Source organism: Trichosurus vulpecula, chromosome 9 (assembly GCF_011100635.1).
Source record: "Trichosurus vulpecula isolate mTriVul1 chromosome 9, mTriVul1.pri, whole genome shotgun sequence".
In the NCBI taxonomy this organism is placed as follows: Eukaryota; Metazoa; Chordata; class Mammalia; order Diprotodontia; family Phalangeridae; genus Trichosurus; species Trichosurus vulpecula.
The window spans coordinates 74,707,155-74,724,126 of NC_050581.1; the positions used below are offsets into that span (position 1 = coordinate 74,707,155).

Here is a 16,972-nt window from a genome sequence, read left to right on the forward strand (position 1 = left end):
CCTCTCTCTCATCTCACTCCACACTGGTCATAATTCTACTCTTTGGGATCAAGCATAGCACGTCTGTTCCTTTCCCTCCATGACAGCTCTTTAGATATTTAAGTTTCAAGCCCCCAATATGGGGCCATATAAAGTGTAAAGAAACGATTTTTTATGCACTTTTATTTTCTGATCTGTGGACTCTACAATGTTACTACTATCCTTTTCAATTCTAGCTAATTATTTGGATTCAATGTGTCCAAAATGGAACTCATTCTCTTGTTTCTTAAAGCCACCTCTCCTCCTAACTTCCCTCTTCATGTTGATGGCACCACTATTCTTCCAGTCATCCATGTTTTCACCCCAATAATCCTTGACTCTTCCTTCTCCTTCACCCTCCATTTCCACTCAGTTGCCAAGTCTTATCTCTTCAGCCTCCATGTATCTTGGTCCCCTTCTCTCCATTCCCATGGCTGCTCACCTGGCTCACATCCTCATTACCTTTCTCCAGTGCTATTGCATTAGCCCAGTACATCTCTGCTCCTCATCTCCCTTTTACTATCTCTTCTCCACACAGAGGCCAAAATAATTTCCGTTGGGCCCAGATCTGACCACACCACTCCATGTTCAAAAAACCTTCAGTAGCTCCTTTTCCCCTCATGCATAAAATACTAACTCTTCTGACTGGCAGTTAAAGCCCTCTGTGACCTCTCTATGTTTCCAGGCCATTGCTTCCCTTCATGCACTCTTCATTTCAGTCAAATTAATCTACCAGCCATTCTCCGAATCTGGCACTCCATTTCCCATCTCCATATCTTCACACAGGTTCTCTCTCCCCCTTGCCTCATATGTACTTCCCCTCTCCAATTTCTTACCTTTCTTTTAAGAATGATTAAGGCTCACTTTAGGTGCTGCCTACGAGAAGCCTTCTCTAATCTTCCCCTCCCCCAAATTTTTGAGATTCTTTCTCCCCTTCAAATAATATGTGTATTTATCTTCCCAGCAGAATATAATCTCCTTGAGGGCAGGGGTGTTTCATTTTTTTCTTAACAGCCTCAATATTTAAAGCAATGCTTTAGACATAGTATAAATATAAATTTCTGTTGAATGGAATGAAGTTAAATCAATTGATTAACCATTGTTATCAACTCTTTAGCTTCTCTTTAACTCTATTAACTCTGCTTTAAATAGGAAATCCACAGCAGCCCATGGTGGGGGTTTGGGTGGGGATGGGGGATATCCTTTGGTTTAGAGGGTGAGGCGGTAGCTAGAGCAATGTCAGCCCATATTTAGGAAGGATTTTGTGGAGCCTCAGTTAACTCTTGTTGGGTTCAAAGTCAATTTGTTAGTTTGCCACCCATGCAAAAAGTGATCCATTGGTTCTATGGGAGAAGAGAAATGGGAAAAGAGGAAAGCAACATAGGAAATCATTCTCTATCTACTCACAGATTCTCACCCAAGAAGACTGGAATGTTGTGCTTTATAATGGCATGGCCTCCACCTCCTCTTGGGCTGCTCTCTACTTTGTGGCCCTGATGACCTTCGGCAACTACGTGCTGTTCAACCTATTGGTGGCCATCCTGGTGGAGGGCTTCCAGGCAGAGGTGAGGAGCAGGAAATGGGGACAAGCAGACAAGTCCCATCCTAGAGCCTCATATCTACATATATCTCTAAATAGATATAGATGTAGATGTAGATATAGATAGATGGATATACAAGGCCATGGATTTGCATGTGGGAACCCCTATAGCCAATAGACTAGTCCCCGACTGGGGCCGGAGCTGGGGTTCAGGCTGGGGCTATGGCAAGGATTTACATCTCCTCCAGTAAGCTTCCCCAGTCAATCTCTCCCATCTTCCCAATCTACCAATATAACATAACAACTCCTGGTCCTCCTCCCTGCTTTTTACCACCTCCTAATGGATACATTGCTCTATAGCCATACTGGCTGACTTTGTCTATCCACCAAGAATGTAAACTCCTTGAGGGCAGGGACCAAATCTGATCTCTCTCAACCCAATTATCTGTAGGTGCTTAGAAGACACTTGCTGGATTCAGAGTCATTTTATCTGTCCAACCAGTCCCATTCTCCTGCTCTTTGACATCCCAAACAAAGCATGAAGCTAATAACTCCTGCTTTTCTTGGTTGGCAGGGGGATGCAAATAGATCTGACACAGATGAGGACAAGACATCTGCCAACTTCGAGGAAGATTTTGAAAAACTGAGAGACCTACGTGCCACAGGTATAGTTCTTTAGGGATTGATGAGATGTAGAGAAAGGCCTGGGAAGTTATAGGTGAGGGACTCTGAAAAATGAAAAAATGCCCTGTCCACATCACAGTGCCTAGCATAGTTTTAGGCAAAGTTTTCGCTTCTGATAAAAAGGATTTATGACAGTGAGAACAAAGTTAGTTGAATAGAAAATCTGCAAAAGAGTTTTAAAACATAGAACATGGTCTATCAGAACTGGGAGAAGCCTTAGAACATAGAACATTTCAAATCTAGAAGACACATTAGACATCATATGGCTCAATCCCCTTATTTTACAGAAAGAGAAACTGAGCACCAGGGAAGGAACTTACGCAGGGTCACACTACAAATTCATAACAGAGCTAAGACTCAAACCCAAAACATTCTAGGGAAAGTAATTTCTCATTGGTCTTGTGGGGCTAAATGAAAATCTGGGAGACTGCATTTGAATATTTTCTGAAATCAGACACTGACATGGCTTGTTGACCTTGGCTGCTTTGTAAGAGAGGACTATCCACTGGTGTCAGTGGGTGGGATTCTTCCTAACCAATAACCAGAAACCTCTTTTATAACTAATGTCAAATCTAGGTCATTGAAATACCAAGCAGGGAGAAGACTTGTTGTCATGGGATTATGGGATCGTAGAAGTAGAGTTGAAAAGGACTTTAGAGGTCATCAAATCCAACCCCATCATTTTACAAATGAGAAAACTGAGATTCAGAGAGGTTAAGGGATCTGCCCAAAGTCACGCAGCTAGCAGCTGAGGCAGGATCCAAACCCAGGTCCTTCTGACTCTAAATCCAACATTCTACTCATTATACCTTATTGCCTAAATCTTCTGTCATCCATGAGACAAAAGTGAAATCCTGATCCAGGAAGGGACTTAATGTGATCATTTCAGAGGTAGTAGTGGATAGCCACTAGGACTTCCTGACTTCTTCCCAGTCCTTTTACCCCTATTGGGGAAGGCAGATAAATCTGTTGTTGTTGTCCATCCTTCCTTCTCAAAGAGGACCGATGATATCAGGAGGGTGATATCTTGACTTGCAAGTGATTTGGATTTAAGTGAGGCAAGGCTGTGCAAGATCATCAGCCTCACTCTCTTCTCCAGAGTCATTCATAGTCCAGTGGCAAGATATAGGTCAGGACGATTGGTGATGCCCCCGGTGTAGTGGGAGACCTTGGCCTTTTTAAGCTTAAGGTCTTTCCCAGGTCTCAGTTTGTGTGAGGGAACACTTATTCAGCCATTAAAGGATAGGTAAGGATTGAGGTAAAAGATGGCCTAGTTTACCTTCTCAAAAGAATCAGTCTGGGAGGGGAAGACGTCAGAGTTTCTGGCCAAAACAGAAACAATTGGTATTTACCTTCACTCTAAGCCACCAAAATTAAACAGTGAGCTAGTGAGGCTTGGGCTGGGACATATTGTTGGCCAATCAGTGAGAGCCAGAGTGATTTGGGTTTAAGGCATAGTCAAGTAGCTCCATTTGAATCTCAATGGACTTTATCAAAGCCCAGTTTTCCAGACCTATATTTCATAAAAGCATAAATGAAAACTACGTGAGACCAAAGGGAAAAAATATAGAATAAGTAGGGAAGTAGAAAAAAATCTAGCCTCCAAGCCCCAAGATATCTTGAGAAGTGTAAGCAATTAAAATTTATATTCCTTTAGACAGAGCACCCACAAGAGGGTATCTATGTGAGCAATCAAAATTTATATTGCTTTGGACAGAGCACCCAGTGGTGGGCTTTCCTCATCTCCAAGATTGCTTCCAATGAGATCTCATTACAGTGGTGCTGATCAGGTCATCTGGGCTACTCGCATTGACCTCTCCCCTCTAGGCCAAACCTCATCAAATAGCCATCACTGCCTTGGGAGAATGACCAGCTACATCCTCGTCCTGGCTTTATCTAAACTGAGGGCATCTAACATGTTATCCGGAGGTCAAATGCAAGTTGGTCTGACTTCAGAGCTCAACCCACCTGAGATTTTTTAATAGATGAATAGATAAACAGACAGAGAATTTATTGATAGCTTATTATGTACCAAGAACTGTGCTAAACCCTGAGGTTACAAATACAAACAAGGACAATAGTCACTTTCAAAGAGTTTATATTCTAATAGGGGAGAGACCACACCTGGGGGAAGGTAGAAAACAGGGGGAATAGAAAAGGGGGCAGTTGTGCAAAAGACTAGGAAGAGGTAGAAAGACTTCATTTTAGACAAGGTAAGACTAAAAGTGCATCTATAAGAGTTTAATGTCCCGGGGTGTTGCTTAAGGTTCTGGAGGTGGGGAGATGAGAATGATGACCAGAGACCCAATTAATTAGTGCACAGCTGGTATAAGAGCCAAAGCCAAAACTCCAATCTAGGATGTCTTTGGGGCCCAAGAACAGGGCTATTTCTTCTACAGTTTTAATTAAAAGTGAATATGACTAATTGAGAGGTAGAGTCACATAATGCCACACTAGAGGCATTCTCAAAGATAGAAAAATCTGAGCTCAATTCTGCTTCTGACACATCAGCCCAGTGTTCGCTCTTAGCTAGGAGTTGCAAAGAAGGTGCCAACCAATGTTGGTAGGAGTTTCCTTACTCAAGCATCTCATAGACTAATGAAATTCCAGGCCCAATCCCTATCTCTTGTTCCCTATAGAAAGGCAAGGAGATAAAATGGGAGGCTTCCAGAGTGCTTGGCATTTCCAGAACATTTCCATGTACAGACATGTACACTCTGCGCTGGATTTTCTTCTTGTATGGAATCAGCAGCAGGGAGGAAGTACAGCATGTGTCCAACACGTGTCCAGTACCATCACATTCCCTGGCATTGGCTGATCAAACTATCATACAATAGCTAGACAGGCCACAATGGGACACAACCTGGCCCTGACCTGCCTTTCCAACCTTAGTACACCTGTTATCGTACACACTCCTCTTCACTCATTCTGTGGTCCAGGCCAACTGGCCGTCATCCTGTTCCTTACACACAACACTCCAGGCCCTTTCTCCATGCCTGGAATGCACTCTGGCCTCTCCATCAATTCCCAGAGTCGCTGGTTTCTTTAAAAACTCAGCTCAAGTGATAACTCTGCTTGTAACCATTTCTTATCAGCTCCACTTGCCGGTGCCTTCCTCTCATCACCTTGTCTTTTTATATATGCCTATCTGTGTACATGGGTAGCTGGGTGGCACAGAGGATAGAGCACCAGGCCTAGAGTCAGGAAGACTTAAGTTAAAATCTGGCCTCAGACACTTTCTAGCTATGTGACCCTGGGCAAGTCACTTAACCCTATTTGCCTCAGTTTCCTCATCTGTAAAATGAGCTGGAGAATGAAATGACAGACCATTCCAGTATCTCTGCCAAGAAAACCCCCCAAAAAGGGGGTCACAAAGGGAGTCAGACATGATTGAAATGACTAAATCTAAGTACATGTGGCTAGCCCTGATAGAATGCTGGTCAGCATCAGAGTCAGTACTCAAAGCTGGTAATGTACATATAACCCTGAGACCACTACTCTTCCTACTATACTGCACTGTCATTGCCAATTGAGCCAGCCCATGACTCAGAGGAAATAGGGAGTGGGCATGGTTCCCTTCCTCTGTTTTCATTAACTGCCTCGTTGCTCTTTCCAGAGCCCTATTCAAGCATAATTCCCTGAAGTGCTTATGGCCCTGTTCTCACCATCCTTCTCATCTACAGAGATGAAGATGTATTCACTGGCAATGACACCCAATGGGCATCTGGAGGGCCGTGGCAGCCTGCCTCCACCTCTCATCATGCGTACTGCAGCTACACCCATGCTGACACCCAAGAGCTCCCCCAATATGGATTCTGTCCCCAACCTGCTGGACTCACGCAGAGGCAGCAGTGTCTCTGTGGACCCCCAGCACTATGACCAGAAGTCAATGGTAGGTCACTCTCTTCTCTCCTGCCTATATACCCATTGCTCTCTACTCTCCTGCCTCGAAGCCCAGTGCCAATGTTGGGCTTCTGATAAAGCCTTTACACAGAAATGCTTCACTTGCAAAGTACTTTGTTTATCCGCTGCCCATTTTCTGTGAGAAATCACAGACCCTAGGACATCTTGTCTCAATCTTAGCCACCACTACAAGGAGGATGACAGGCTGCTTTAACTATCTTCAGTGGGTCTGAGCTAAGGGCAGATGAAACCACTGCCATACCAGCCTGAACTGCATGAGAAGAAGAGAGGAACTATGCAGCCCAAATGTACCAATAATCATTGGAGAACTAAAGAAGGAAGGTGGTGTGGGATTGCACACACCATCTGCATGGAACACTGGGAAAAAGTTGAAAACATGGGCTGGGGCAGAGATGGAGGTGCGCCAAATTAGTAGTGCTCAAACTTTTTGGTCTCAGAACTCCTTTATACTCTTGACAATTATTGAGCATCCTCCAAAGAGCTTCTATGTGAGTTTTATCTATTAATAGTTACCAGTTTAGATATTAAAATATCTTAGTATTATTATAAAAATAATTTTAACCTCATGGATACCTTGCAAAGGTCTCAAGGACCCCCAGCGTCCCCCAGACCATGCTTTAAGAACCACTGCTCTAAAAAGATTATTTCTGGCAAAACTGATTAAACTCCTAACCTTAGTCTTGTCCCTAATGCTGTCCTAACCTTGCTCCAGAGCTTGCTCCTTTTAATGGAACCATAATCCTAAACCTGCCCTTAGACTGAACTCCAACCCAATCTAACCTTAACTCTGAACCAGTTTGCAGCCCAAGACCTCAGTACCTCTCCCTACCTGTAACCCTATTGTTAGCTTGCACTCTGAAGACAAGGTGTGCTTGTGGAAAGTCGAGTTCCGCCCCCCAGAAGGTCTACTTAGTCACAAATTGCAAATTGGTGGTAAACTCATCAATGAGGGATAGAGTTCTCTCCTCCCTCCTAGGCCCTAGACATGCCCTGTTCTCACCCATGACATATGCAGATGGACAACTACTGTTTGGCTGCTGCCTGCTAGACACTTATCTGTGCCTTGCAACAAGGCTAGAAGGAGAAGGTGGGCACACAGCTAGTGAGTGTCTGAGGACAGATTTGAACTCTGGAGTCTTCCTAACTCCAGGCCCAGTATTCTGTCCATTCTTTGATATTCCTCTTTTCCCCAGTATATTTTTTTCTTCTTTTTTTGAAGGCAATCGGAGTTAAGTGACCTGCCCAGGGTCACACAGTTAGTAGATGTCTGAGACCAGATTTGAACTCAGGTCCTCCTGATTCCAGGGCCAGTGTTCTATCCACTGTTCCAGCCAACTGCTCCTCCCCACCTAGTATAGTTTTAAAAACATCTGTTGTCATTAACTTCCCTTGCCAACCTCAGTTCATTCTGAGTTTCATTACTACCCTTATCACTCACTTATCACTATCCTTACAGAACTGCTTCACTTTTATATTCTTTCTGTTATCTCCCATTACTTCTGCATATCTTTTTTTTCTAATTTAGGTTGGTAGAGGAGATCCCTTTGAATCTACGTCACTCTCTCTAGATAACACCATGTTTTCTTCCTCAAAGGAATTATTTCTCTTGTCTTCAGAATTTCATTTTTAAAAGTCGCCCATATCTGCTGGACTTGGCTTCCCCTGTAAAATTGTAGGCCATGGCATCTTTCCTTTCCTTTCTCTGAATCCTTTGAAATTGGCTCCTGCCTCCCACCCCAAACCTGGGAGGCAAGTCAGATTATGTCCAACTTTCTCCTCCTTTTCTGTCAAAAAGTTTACTATGGCATGGTTATCTTCCTCAAAGGTTCCCACCATCTCTATTGCATCGACCAGTTCTTCCTTGTTGGTGAAAATCCGATCCAGGATGGAAGTTTTCGTCATTGGTTCCTGCATCTGTAGAAGGATGAAATGATCATTAAAGCCAGTCAGAACCCTGTCACCTGTTGTGATTGGGCATAGAGAGAGTGGTGGCAGGTCTCCAGATAACGAGTTCCCCATCCACGCTGCACCAGGGTACCCACAGGGTAGAATTAGACAGGAGTTAAATGCAACTCTGTCTGAATAACTTAAAGAACCACAGCCCTGCACTGCTATAACCGGTATCTCCTGTAATGTTATCAGTAGTACTGCCCCCTAAGGATTTGTCAAAAGACGGTTTTAAAGCCTTTCAGGAATATACTCTATTTTGTAATTATTTGATAGGGATAAAAACCCAGACTCAATGTTTGTCTATAAACTCACCAGGAACAATGTTATTTGCACTCCAGTGCCAAACAGTATTATAATATAAAGTCATTAGAAACAAAAAGCAGATTGATAATATATTTGGTCGATAGCCTGGTACAGGCTTTTACCTATCCTGTTCCTTCTGAATGCAGTAAATCCTTTCAGAGCTACACTGTAGCCCCATCAGGTCTCAGTGATGAGATCCAGTTTGCCTCCTTGCACCACAATTTCGCATCATCTTGCTTGTTACCCTACTCTCTGTGTAGACAGAGATGATATCCTGGGTTTTACTGCTGTGGACTCCTATTTTGAATTTTGTGTCTGGTGAATTTCCTGGCTTGTCTTTGCTATTCCTCCATTGCAACTGCTCCCCACAGTATTTAGGTTACAGGATCTACAGTATGTAAGCAATCTTCTCTATCCCCTCTTTTTCAGTTTGAAGCCTTCTGATTAGATTTGCCAGTCTTCAAGCAAAACCATTCTTTTTATAGTATTTTATTCTTTCCAATTACACGCAAGGACAATTTTTAACATTCATTTTTTAATAAAATTTTGAGTTCCAAATTTCTCCCTCCCTCCCTAAGACAATAAGCATTTTGATATAGGTTATATATGCGCAGTCATATAAAGCCTATTTCCATAGTAGTCAAGTTGTTAAAGAAGAAACAGTTAAGCAAAGCCATTCTTATAAGCCCTCATTAGGTGAACTTTATCCTTGCCAATGAGCCTGTCATCCTTCAATGTTTTAAACCATGTTCCTGGAGTCCAAATCCCTTTCTTTTTTTGTTTTCAAATCCTATTCTTAAAGACTATTCTTTTAACCAGCTGTTCACATCCCAAATGTTCGATCCCAAAATGCCTTTTTCTTCTAAAGTCTGTCTACATTTGGAAAATACTACCTGTGCCTTTCCTCTGAGATTATTTTGCATTTGCATTGTACCTATCTTGCATGTACAATTTTGGCCATGTTGTCTCTCCCTTTAGAATGTGAGATCCTTGAGGGCAGGGACTGTTTCTGCCCTTTTTTGCCAGGGACTGCCAGCAGAGTGCCTCGCACATAGTAGGCACTTAATTAATGTTTCTTAAGTTGGCTTTCTTTGAATGTCCAGTTCTTGACACATAGTAAATGCTTTCGACTGATTTTCTCCAGGCATCTGTCCAGGATCAGGCCTTTCTCCTACCTGTTTTCCTGAAAGTGTTAATGGTATCATTCCAAGCTGTGGATGGCTTCTTTCCTCTGTCTCTAAGCTCTTCAGATTCTTGCTTAAGACTTCATAATCTTCAACAGTGTTCTCCGGATTTATTCTGTAAGTTTGCGCCTAGGTGAATCATCGGATTTAGGCAGTAGTCATCAGGTATGATGAGGCTTAGAAAATTCCCCATAATACTCAAGATATATGGTGTAGGGAGAAATCTCTTTATTATTATTGTCAAGCTGACAAATATCTGCCTCATCATCCCTCATCAGAGAGTCACCAACTGCTTCTGCTCCCCTCTTCCTCCTCTGACTCTTATTGGATGATTGCTCATCTTGTGGATACATGTCATTCCTTAAATAACAAGAAATTCCTTCCTCTTTAAAGGGTACAATTCCCTCCTCTTCAAGAAGAGACTCATATGCATTGCTGAGCTATGTGGATTCAATGTGCTTTCTTCTCTTTCTTCTCTGTATCATGTTCTATCATTGTGACTCCAAACCCCAAACTCTAGACACGTATCAGGATTCCCCTCAGCCTCTTAAGATCCTTTGTCTTTTTTGTTTTCACACAAAAGCTTTTCTTCTAATTTGTTTTCTTTACTTGTTTTGTTTTTAAAGAATACTCCATTCTCCTTGATAGCCTGGAGAATAGAAAGATGTGCCTCAAATCTCTTTATCTTTTTTTTTAATCTTCTTTTCTACTAAGGAGAATAGCCTATACTTTGAGCAAAGATAAGAGGCATTTAGTCATGGCAGAAATAAAAGTATCACATATTCTTTTCAGATCACTGCAAAATTCACCCTGCTCTCCAGACTTGCTGAAAGGGAGATCCGAAGTCTTTTGTGTTTCTTGCCTTCTGCTCCCACGGAAGCTGAGACAAACAGAATAGACTTGCATGGCACAGCGGGTCCAAGGAACTGGGTTCCAATCCCAGCTCTGACACTAACCATGTGACATGAGTCATTTCCTTAATCTCTCTGGACCTCAGTGTCCCCACTTTGAAAATGAGGGAGCAGGACAAGACAGCCTCCAGGATACCTTCCATCTCTATGATCATATAAAACTATGAGATGCCAGGAGGGTCTTCAACCCAGAGATATCACTTTCCTCTCTCTCTTTTTTAGCTCCTTACCATTGTTAGCATCTTATTAGCCATATTCACCTTCCCTTCTCTTCTCTTACTACTACTGCTGCCAAAAATAATTAGTATGTACAAAGTGTTTTAACATAGTATTTCATTTTATCTTTACAGCAATCCAGGGGTGGGGGCGGGTAGGCACTGTTATTATCCCCATTTTACAGGTGAGGAAACCAAGGCAGACAAAAGTTAAGTGACTTACCCAAGGTCACGTGGTTAGTAAGTATCTGAGGTTAGATTTTAATTCAGGTCTTCCAGATTTTGGATCCAACACTCTTATCAGTCATATCCACCTAGTGGCCTCTTACCAACTTGTCTTATTGTACCTTACCAACTTCCTTCCCCTTGAGTCCTCCCTCTCCTCATTATATCTCCTCCTGATTCTTGTAGCTAGAGCCCTTCTATCCTCCTTCTATTCTTTCTTCCCCTCCTGCTCCTCTATTCTCCCTTGTCCTTGCCCTAGAATCTATATCCTCCTCCTTTCCTTCATATTCTTTCTCTTCCATTAGGTAAAATTCTTCTCCTTTTTCTCCTCCTCCTGAAATTTCTCAAATCCTCCCAGGAGCAATAATCCTGTTCTATTTCCATTTTTTCCGTATGGCCTCCCCTAAACTACTCTTTAGTGCCCTTGTCTGACTTGAGATCCTACGTCATGCCTAACCACAGAGGATCATGTGATCTTATGTTCATATATTCAAGGTAACTTAGACTGGGAGTTCTGCCCTGGGTTCTAAACCCAGGCCTGTCATTAATTCATTATGTGACCTTGAGCTTCCCCTCCTGAGATGAGTAGAAATGATGTTCCCTGTTCTACTTCTCTCAAAAGACCAAAATTCAAATCCTGTTATGAGAATTTAATAAGAGGGTAGATATGAAAACATTTTGTAAATTATAAAGAATGTTATCAACTCTTAAGGAAGCAACAAGTTATAATGCAGTTAAAAGAGCGATGAATTCATTTTAAGAAAACTTGAATTATATTCCAGTTCTATTATTTACTATATAGTGCTTTGGGCACTATATAGTCACCTGATTTCCCTATCCGTAAGATAAAGAAAATAGACTAGATCTTAATCTGGGGCCCATGGACTTGTTTTTAAAAGAGAGACAGGCAGAACCATTTTTATATAATTCTTTTCATTATAATTCTGTATACTTTATTTTATGAATTTAAAAACATCATTCAGAGGAGAGGTCCATAGGCTTCACCAGACTGCCACAGGGGTGCAGGACACTAAATGAGTGAAGAACCCCTGGACTAAATGGTCTCTTGTGTTCTTTCTATGCCTAAATCCTATGATTTTATATTTCTAAACCTTTTGAAGATAGCAAGGTGCTTTGTAAACTGTGGACAGATTTATAATCTCTAAATCTCTTTGCAATCTACAAAAGACTTCATATGTCATTGATTTCTTATTATTGTTTTCCCTCATGTCATGTCCTTCCCTGACTGTCTCTCAGTCCAGCCTACGCAGCTCTCCCTGTGCCAACTGGGGCCCCAATAGTACATGGGGCAGCAGGCGCTCCAGCTGGAACAGCCTGGGCCGGGCGCCCAGCTTAAAGAAGAAGAGCCAATGTGGGGAGCGCGAGTCCCTACTCTCCGGGGAGGGCAAAGGCAGCACAGATGATGAGTCAGATGATGCCAAACCGGGCTCAGCAGGCCGGGCATCCCAACTGCGCCGAGCCGAGTCCCTGGACTACCGGAGCACGTTGGACCTGCGAGAGGGGCTCCAACGGCTGCCCCCTCGCCCAACTGCTCTGCTGCCCCTGGAGTACCAGGACTGCAACGGACAGATGGTACACATGCCCAGTGAGTTCTTCCTACGCATCGACAGCCACAAGGAGGACCCTTCAGACTATGATGATGACATGGATGATGTGAGTTGGGTCACTCATCAGATCACATGGACGTAGGGGGTGAGGGTGTCTCCTTCACTCCCGAAGTCTCTGGATCTCTCAGAGAAGTGAAGGGATGATGCTAATGCTGATGCTGTTGGTGCTGATGCTGATAAGAATAATAGTAATTCACATTTCCACAGCACTTTACAATTTGCAAAGCACTTTTCTTGAAACCATCTTATAACTTTGAATAATGTGAATTCGAATATATACAACCATTTCAGGGGATTCATTAGTCATACTATTTGGGATGTAACTATGTTGCAAATTAATATAAAGAGAAGTATAAATAAATAAAAGATAGTTCAATACTTGAACAATACTTTTGAACAATAGTTCAAAGGATAGGCTCTCCAGTTGAACGAATCAAGAAAAGCTTCACATAAAAAGTAGTTCTTGAGTCAGGTCATGAAGGAAGAAAGGGTTTCTGTGAGGAGGAAGCAAGGAGGGACTGTATTCCAGGTTTGGTAAGTGGGGGAGATGGAGGTATGGCTTGTGTAAAGATGCAGAGTCTGAAAGTGAAGTGCCATGTTGGACGTAGAGAGAAAGCCAGTTTGGCTGGATTACAGAATGTGAGATTGGGAGTAATGTAAATTGAGGCTAAAAAAATATATTGGAACAAGGTTGTGAAAAGCTTTTAAAAGCCAAGAGGAGTTTACATTTTATCCTAGAAAAAACAGAAAGCCTCTGGAGTTTATTGAGTAAGGCATGGTCAGGTCTGCTCTTAAGAAGGATTTTGACAACTATGTGGAAGATAGGCAGCTGTGTGGCCCAACAGATCGAGCGCTGGGCCTGGAGTCAGGAAGACCCAAGTTCAAATCCAGCCATACACCTTTACTGGCTATGTGACTCTGGGCAAGTCACTAACCCTCTCTGTCTGCCTCAGTTTCCTTATCTGTAAAATAAGGATAATAATAGCACCTACCTCCCAGGGTTGTTGTGAGGATGAAATAAATATCTGTAAAGTGCTTTGCAAACATTAGAACACAACAGAAATGCTATTTATTGTTATCATTATTAGTATTAATGCTATCACAGACCAAAGCAAGGAGAGATTGCTGTAAGGAGGCCAATTAGGGGACTTTTGCAGTAGTCTAGAGGAGAGGCACAAGGCCTGAACTAAAGTGATGGCTCGTGTGAGTTAAAGCAACCTCAGAGGTCGTCTGGACTGACCTCAGTTTGAAGATGAAACAGTGGAAGCCACACACGGGAAGGGATTTTCTCAAGGTCACACACAAAATTTGTGGTAAAGCTGGCAGAGCCAAGTCTCCTAGCCCCAAAGCTTGTGCTCTCTCCACCACACCATGCTCAGGAAGGAACGTCCTCATTTGTCCTACCTCTGTAATCCCTCCCAAGGACCCTAGCTTAAAGGGCTCCCAAGAGAGGGTTCATTGGGACCTATATATTGGGCAGGGTAAGTTTAGTGATCCATAAGTGGAAAAAGGAACCCCATTTCCTCTTATCCCCAGGAGCAAATGTTTTTATGAAAGGCAGCAAGGTATGATGAGAGTCGTACTATATTTGCAACCCAAAGACTTGCTGTCGAATGCTAGCCTTACTACTCACTGCGTAACTTTGGGTGAGTTCCTCGGCCTCTCTTGGTCTCTTTTAACAAATTGTTGCTCATCCTTCACTCTTGAAGAGGACAAATGACATCAAGGAGGGTGATGTCTTGACTTGCAAGTGAATTGGGTTTAAGTGAGGCAGGGCTGTGCAAGGTCATCAGCCTCACTCTCTCCTCCAGTCATTGGAGTCCAGTGGAGAGACATAGGTCAGGACAACTGGAGATGGCCCACTCTGACAAATAAGGGATTTGGGGTAGGCAGCCATTAAATCTTCTCCAGCTCTAAATCTCATGATCCTTCAATGTTCTTTTTCTTCCAGAGCTATTGCTTCCGACTGAAAAAGATGTTAGAACCCTACAAGCCAGAATGGTGTAAGACCCATGAAGACTGGTCCTTCTACATGTTCTCACCTCAGAACCGGTAAGAAGCTGCCCCCTTCAGCTGCAGATGGTGGTGAGTGAGCCTTCTTCTGGGCACAGCAACCTTCAAAAGTAGCCCTGTGGGGTATGAGAAGCAGGCATGACCTCTGCCCTCTAGAAACTCATAAATGGCACTGGCCCAATCCCATCCCCAGGATCACCAGCCCCCGCCTATGCCACTAAGCCTCACATAGGACACTGCCAGCTTCCACAAGTTCCCTAGCACTCTCTGTGATACTGTACTCCCATCTCTAGTCAAAGGTAAACAGTACTTGATTCTTCTTTCTATAGTTCGGAGAACTAACTAAGGCTGCACCCAAGCATCTTCCTATATCGATACCACCAAAATATCTAGATATTTATAATAACAACACAAAGAGCCATATATATTGTAAACCATGATGGCCAAAAGAGATGTCAGAACATCAGGCATAGAATGTCAAGAACAAAAAAGAACTGAGACCTTGGAACACAGGATGGTAGAGTTGGACTGGACTTCAAAATATTAGACATAAAATATCAGAACTGAAAGGAACCTCAGAAACTAGAACATAAAATATCACAGTTCAAAGGGAATTTAGAATGTGGAACTCAGGATGGTTTTAAAGATGGAAGGAACCTTGGAAAATAGAATGTAGAATGTCAGAAGGGAATTCAGATCATAAAACAAAGAATATCAGAACTGAAAGTAACCTCAGAACATAAAATATAAAATGTAAGCGCTCAGAGGAATCTCAGAATAGAGAACACTGAATGTCAGAGCTGAAAGGGAACTCAGATCATAGATCAAAGAAGGGGTAGGAGGGACCTTAGAACATAGAATGTCAAAGCTGGAAGGAACTAAGGTTCTAAGGAACATAAGCTCCCGGAACTGGAAGGGACTTTGAGATTGTTGAGCCCAGCCTTTTTTTTTATTTTAGAGGCAAGGATATATAAAACTGGGGGCAGCTAGGTGGTGCAGTAGATAAAGCTCTGAGCCTGGAGTCAGAAAGACCTAAGTTCAACTCCAGCCTCAGACACTTATTAGCTCAGACACCTTACCTCCGTTTGTCATAGTTTTATCAACTTTAAAATGAGGATGATAACAGCACCTACCTCCCAGGGTTGTTGTGAGAATCGAATGAGATGATATTTGTAAAAAGCTTAAAAGGCACAGTGCCTGGCACATAGTAGGTACTATATAAGTATTTATGCCCTTCCTTTTCCCCTCCTCTCTAGTAGCAGAGCTACACTAAAATAAAGACTAGTTCGCACAATGAATCCGACCACTTTCACTCATCACCTTAAAGGCATCTCATTCTCCATAAATCCATAGGAAGGATACCGGAAGCCCTGAGAAGGTCCTTATACCACCCCCAACATTCTCCACATCCACCACCGCTGACCTGTACCTGAAATCCAACCATTGGCATGACACTAGCATGTCATCATGGAGAGAGCACTAGCTTTGGAGCCAGAACACTTGGGGTCAAAGCCTGGCTGTACCCCTTCCCCGCTGTGGGACATGCTTTACATTTTCCAGAGCCATTATCTTGTTGGCACCACCCTGGGAGAGAGGCAGGCATGGCTTACTCAAACTTCTTGTACAGATGAGTAAACTTCATTTAGGCTCAGGCAAGGGGAGGGATTCACATCAAGTTTCACAGAGTTAGTGATAAACCAGGACTAAAACACAGCTCCGGTAACCCCCAACTCAGAGCTGTTTCCATTAGAGAACTCATTTGCAGGTAACATTGGGTTTTGAGGCCATATGTTCCTCCTTGATTCCTGAATGTTTTTTTTTGCTCCACCCAGGGCCCGGGTCACATGTCAGAAGGTCATTGCCCACAAGATGTTTGACCATGTGGTCCTGGTGTTCATCTTTCTCAACTGCATCACAATAGCCCTGGAGCGACCTGACATTGATCCCAACAGCACGGTAAGTATCTCCATACCACCCCAACGGCCAAGAAGAAGGCCCCCTCTTTCACCAACTCTCAGTCCTGGGCTCAATTTGTAACTCACCTGAAAGTAACCTTGGCAATAGCCACAATCTCATCTTCCAGGAGGCAACAGTTCTTTGTCTTGAGAAGGAAGAAAGATCTAGGGAATAGAACATAAGTTCCTTGAGGGCAGGCACTATTTAATTTTTGTCTTTGTATCACCAGACACTTAATGTATCCTTATGGGTTAACTGATTTTCCTATAGAAAGTAGGATGGTTTCTCTTCCCCTGCCCTTCAAAAACACACATACACACACAAACAGACCTTCCCTCATTATGGGTTTTGGCTTGTCTGAACTATCCAGGCAAATGGCTCAGGCATGGTCAAGTTATCCAGCAGAAGAATTACTCCTGAA

General features: G+C 42.9%; 1 protein-coding gene across 1 annotated transcript in view; it reads left to right on the plus strand.

Moving 5' to 3' along the window:
* The window catches only part of CACNA1H (calcium voltage-gated channel subunit alpha1 H), a 416,322-nt gene that overhangs the window by 341,880 nt on the left and 57,470 nt on the right, over window positions 1–16,972 (plus strand). Inside the window, exons 13-18 of the mRNA XM_036737928.1 lie at window positions 1,428–1,583; window positions 2,133–2,223; window positions 5,926–6,134; window positions 12,212–12,628; window positions 14,534–14,634; window positions 16,428–16,551. Coding sequence (XP_036593823.1) covers window positions 1,428–1,583; window positions 2,133–2,223; window positions 5,926–6,134; window positions 12,212–12,628; window positions 14,534–14,634; window positions 16,428–16,551 — 1,098 coding nt within the window. The remainder of the gene's footprint in view (window positions 1–1,427; window positions 1,584–2,132; window positions 2,224–5,925; window positions 6,135–12,211; window positions 12,629–14,533; window positions 14,635–16,427; window positions 16,552–16,972) is intronic.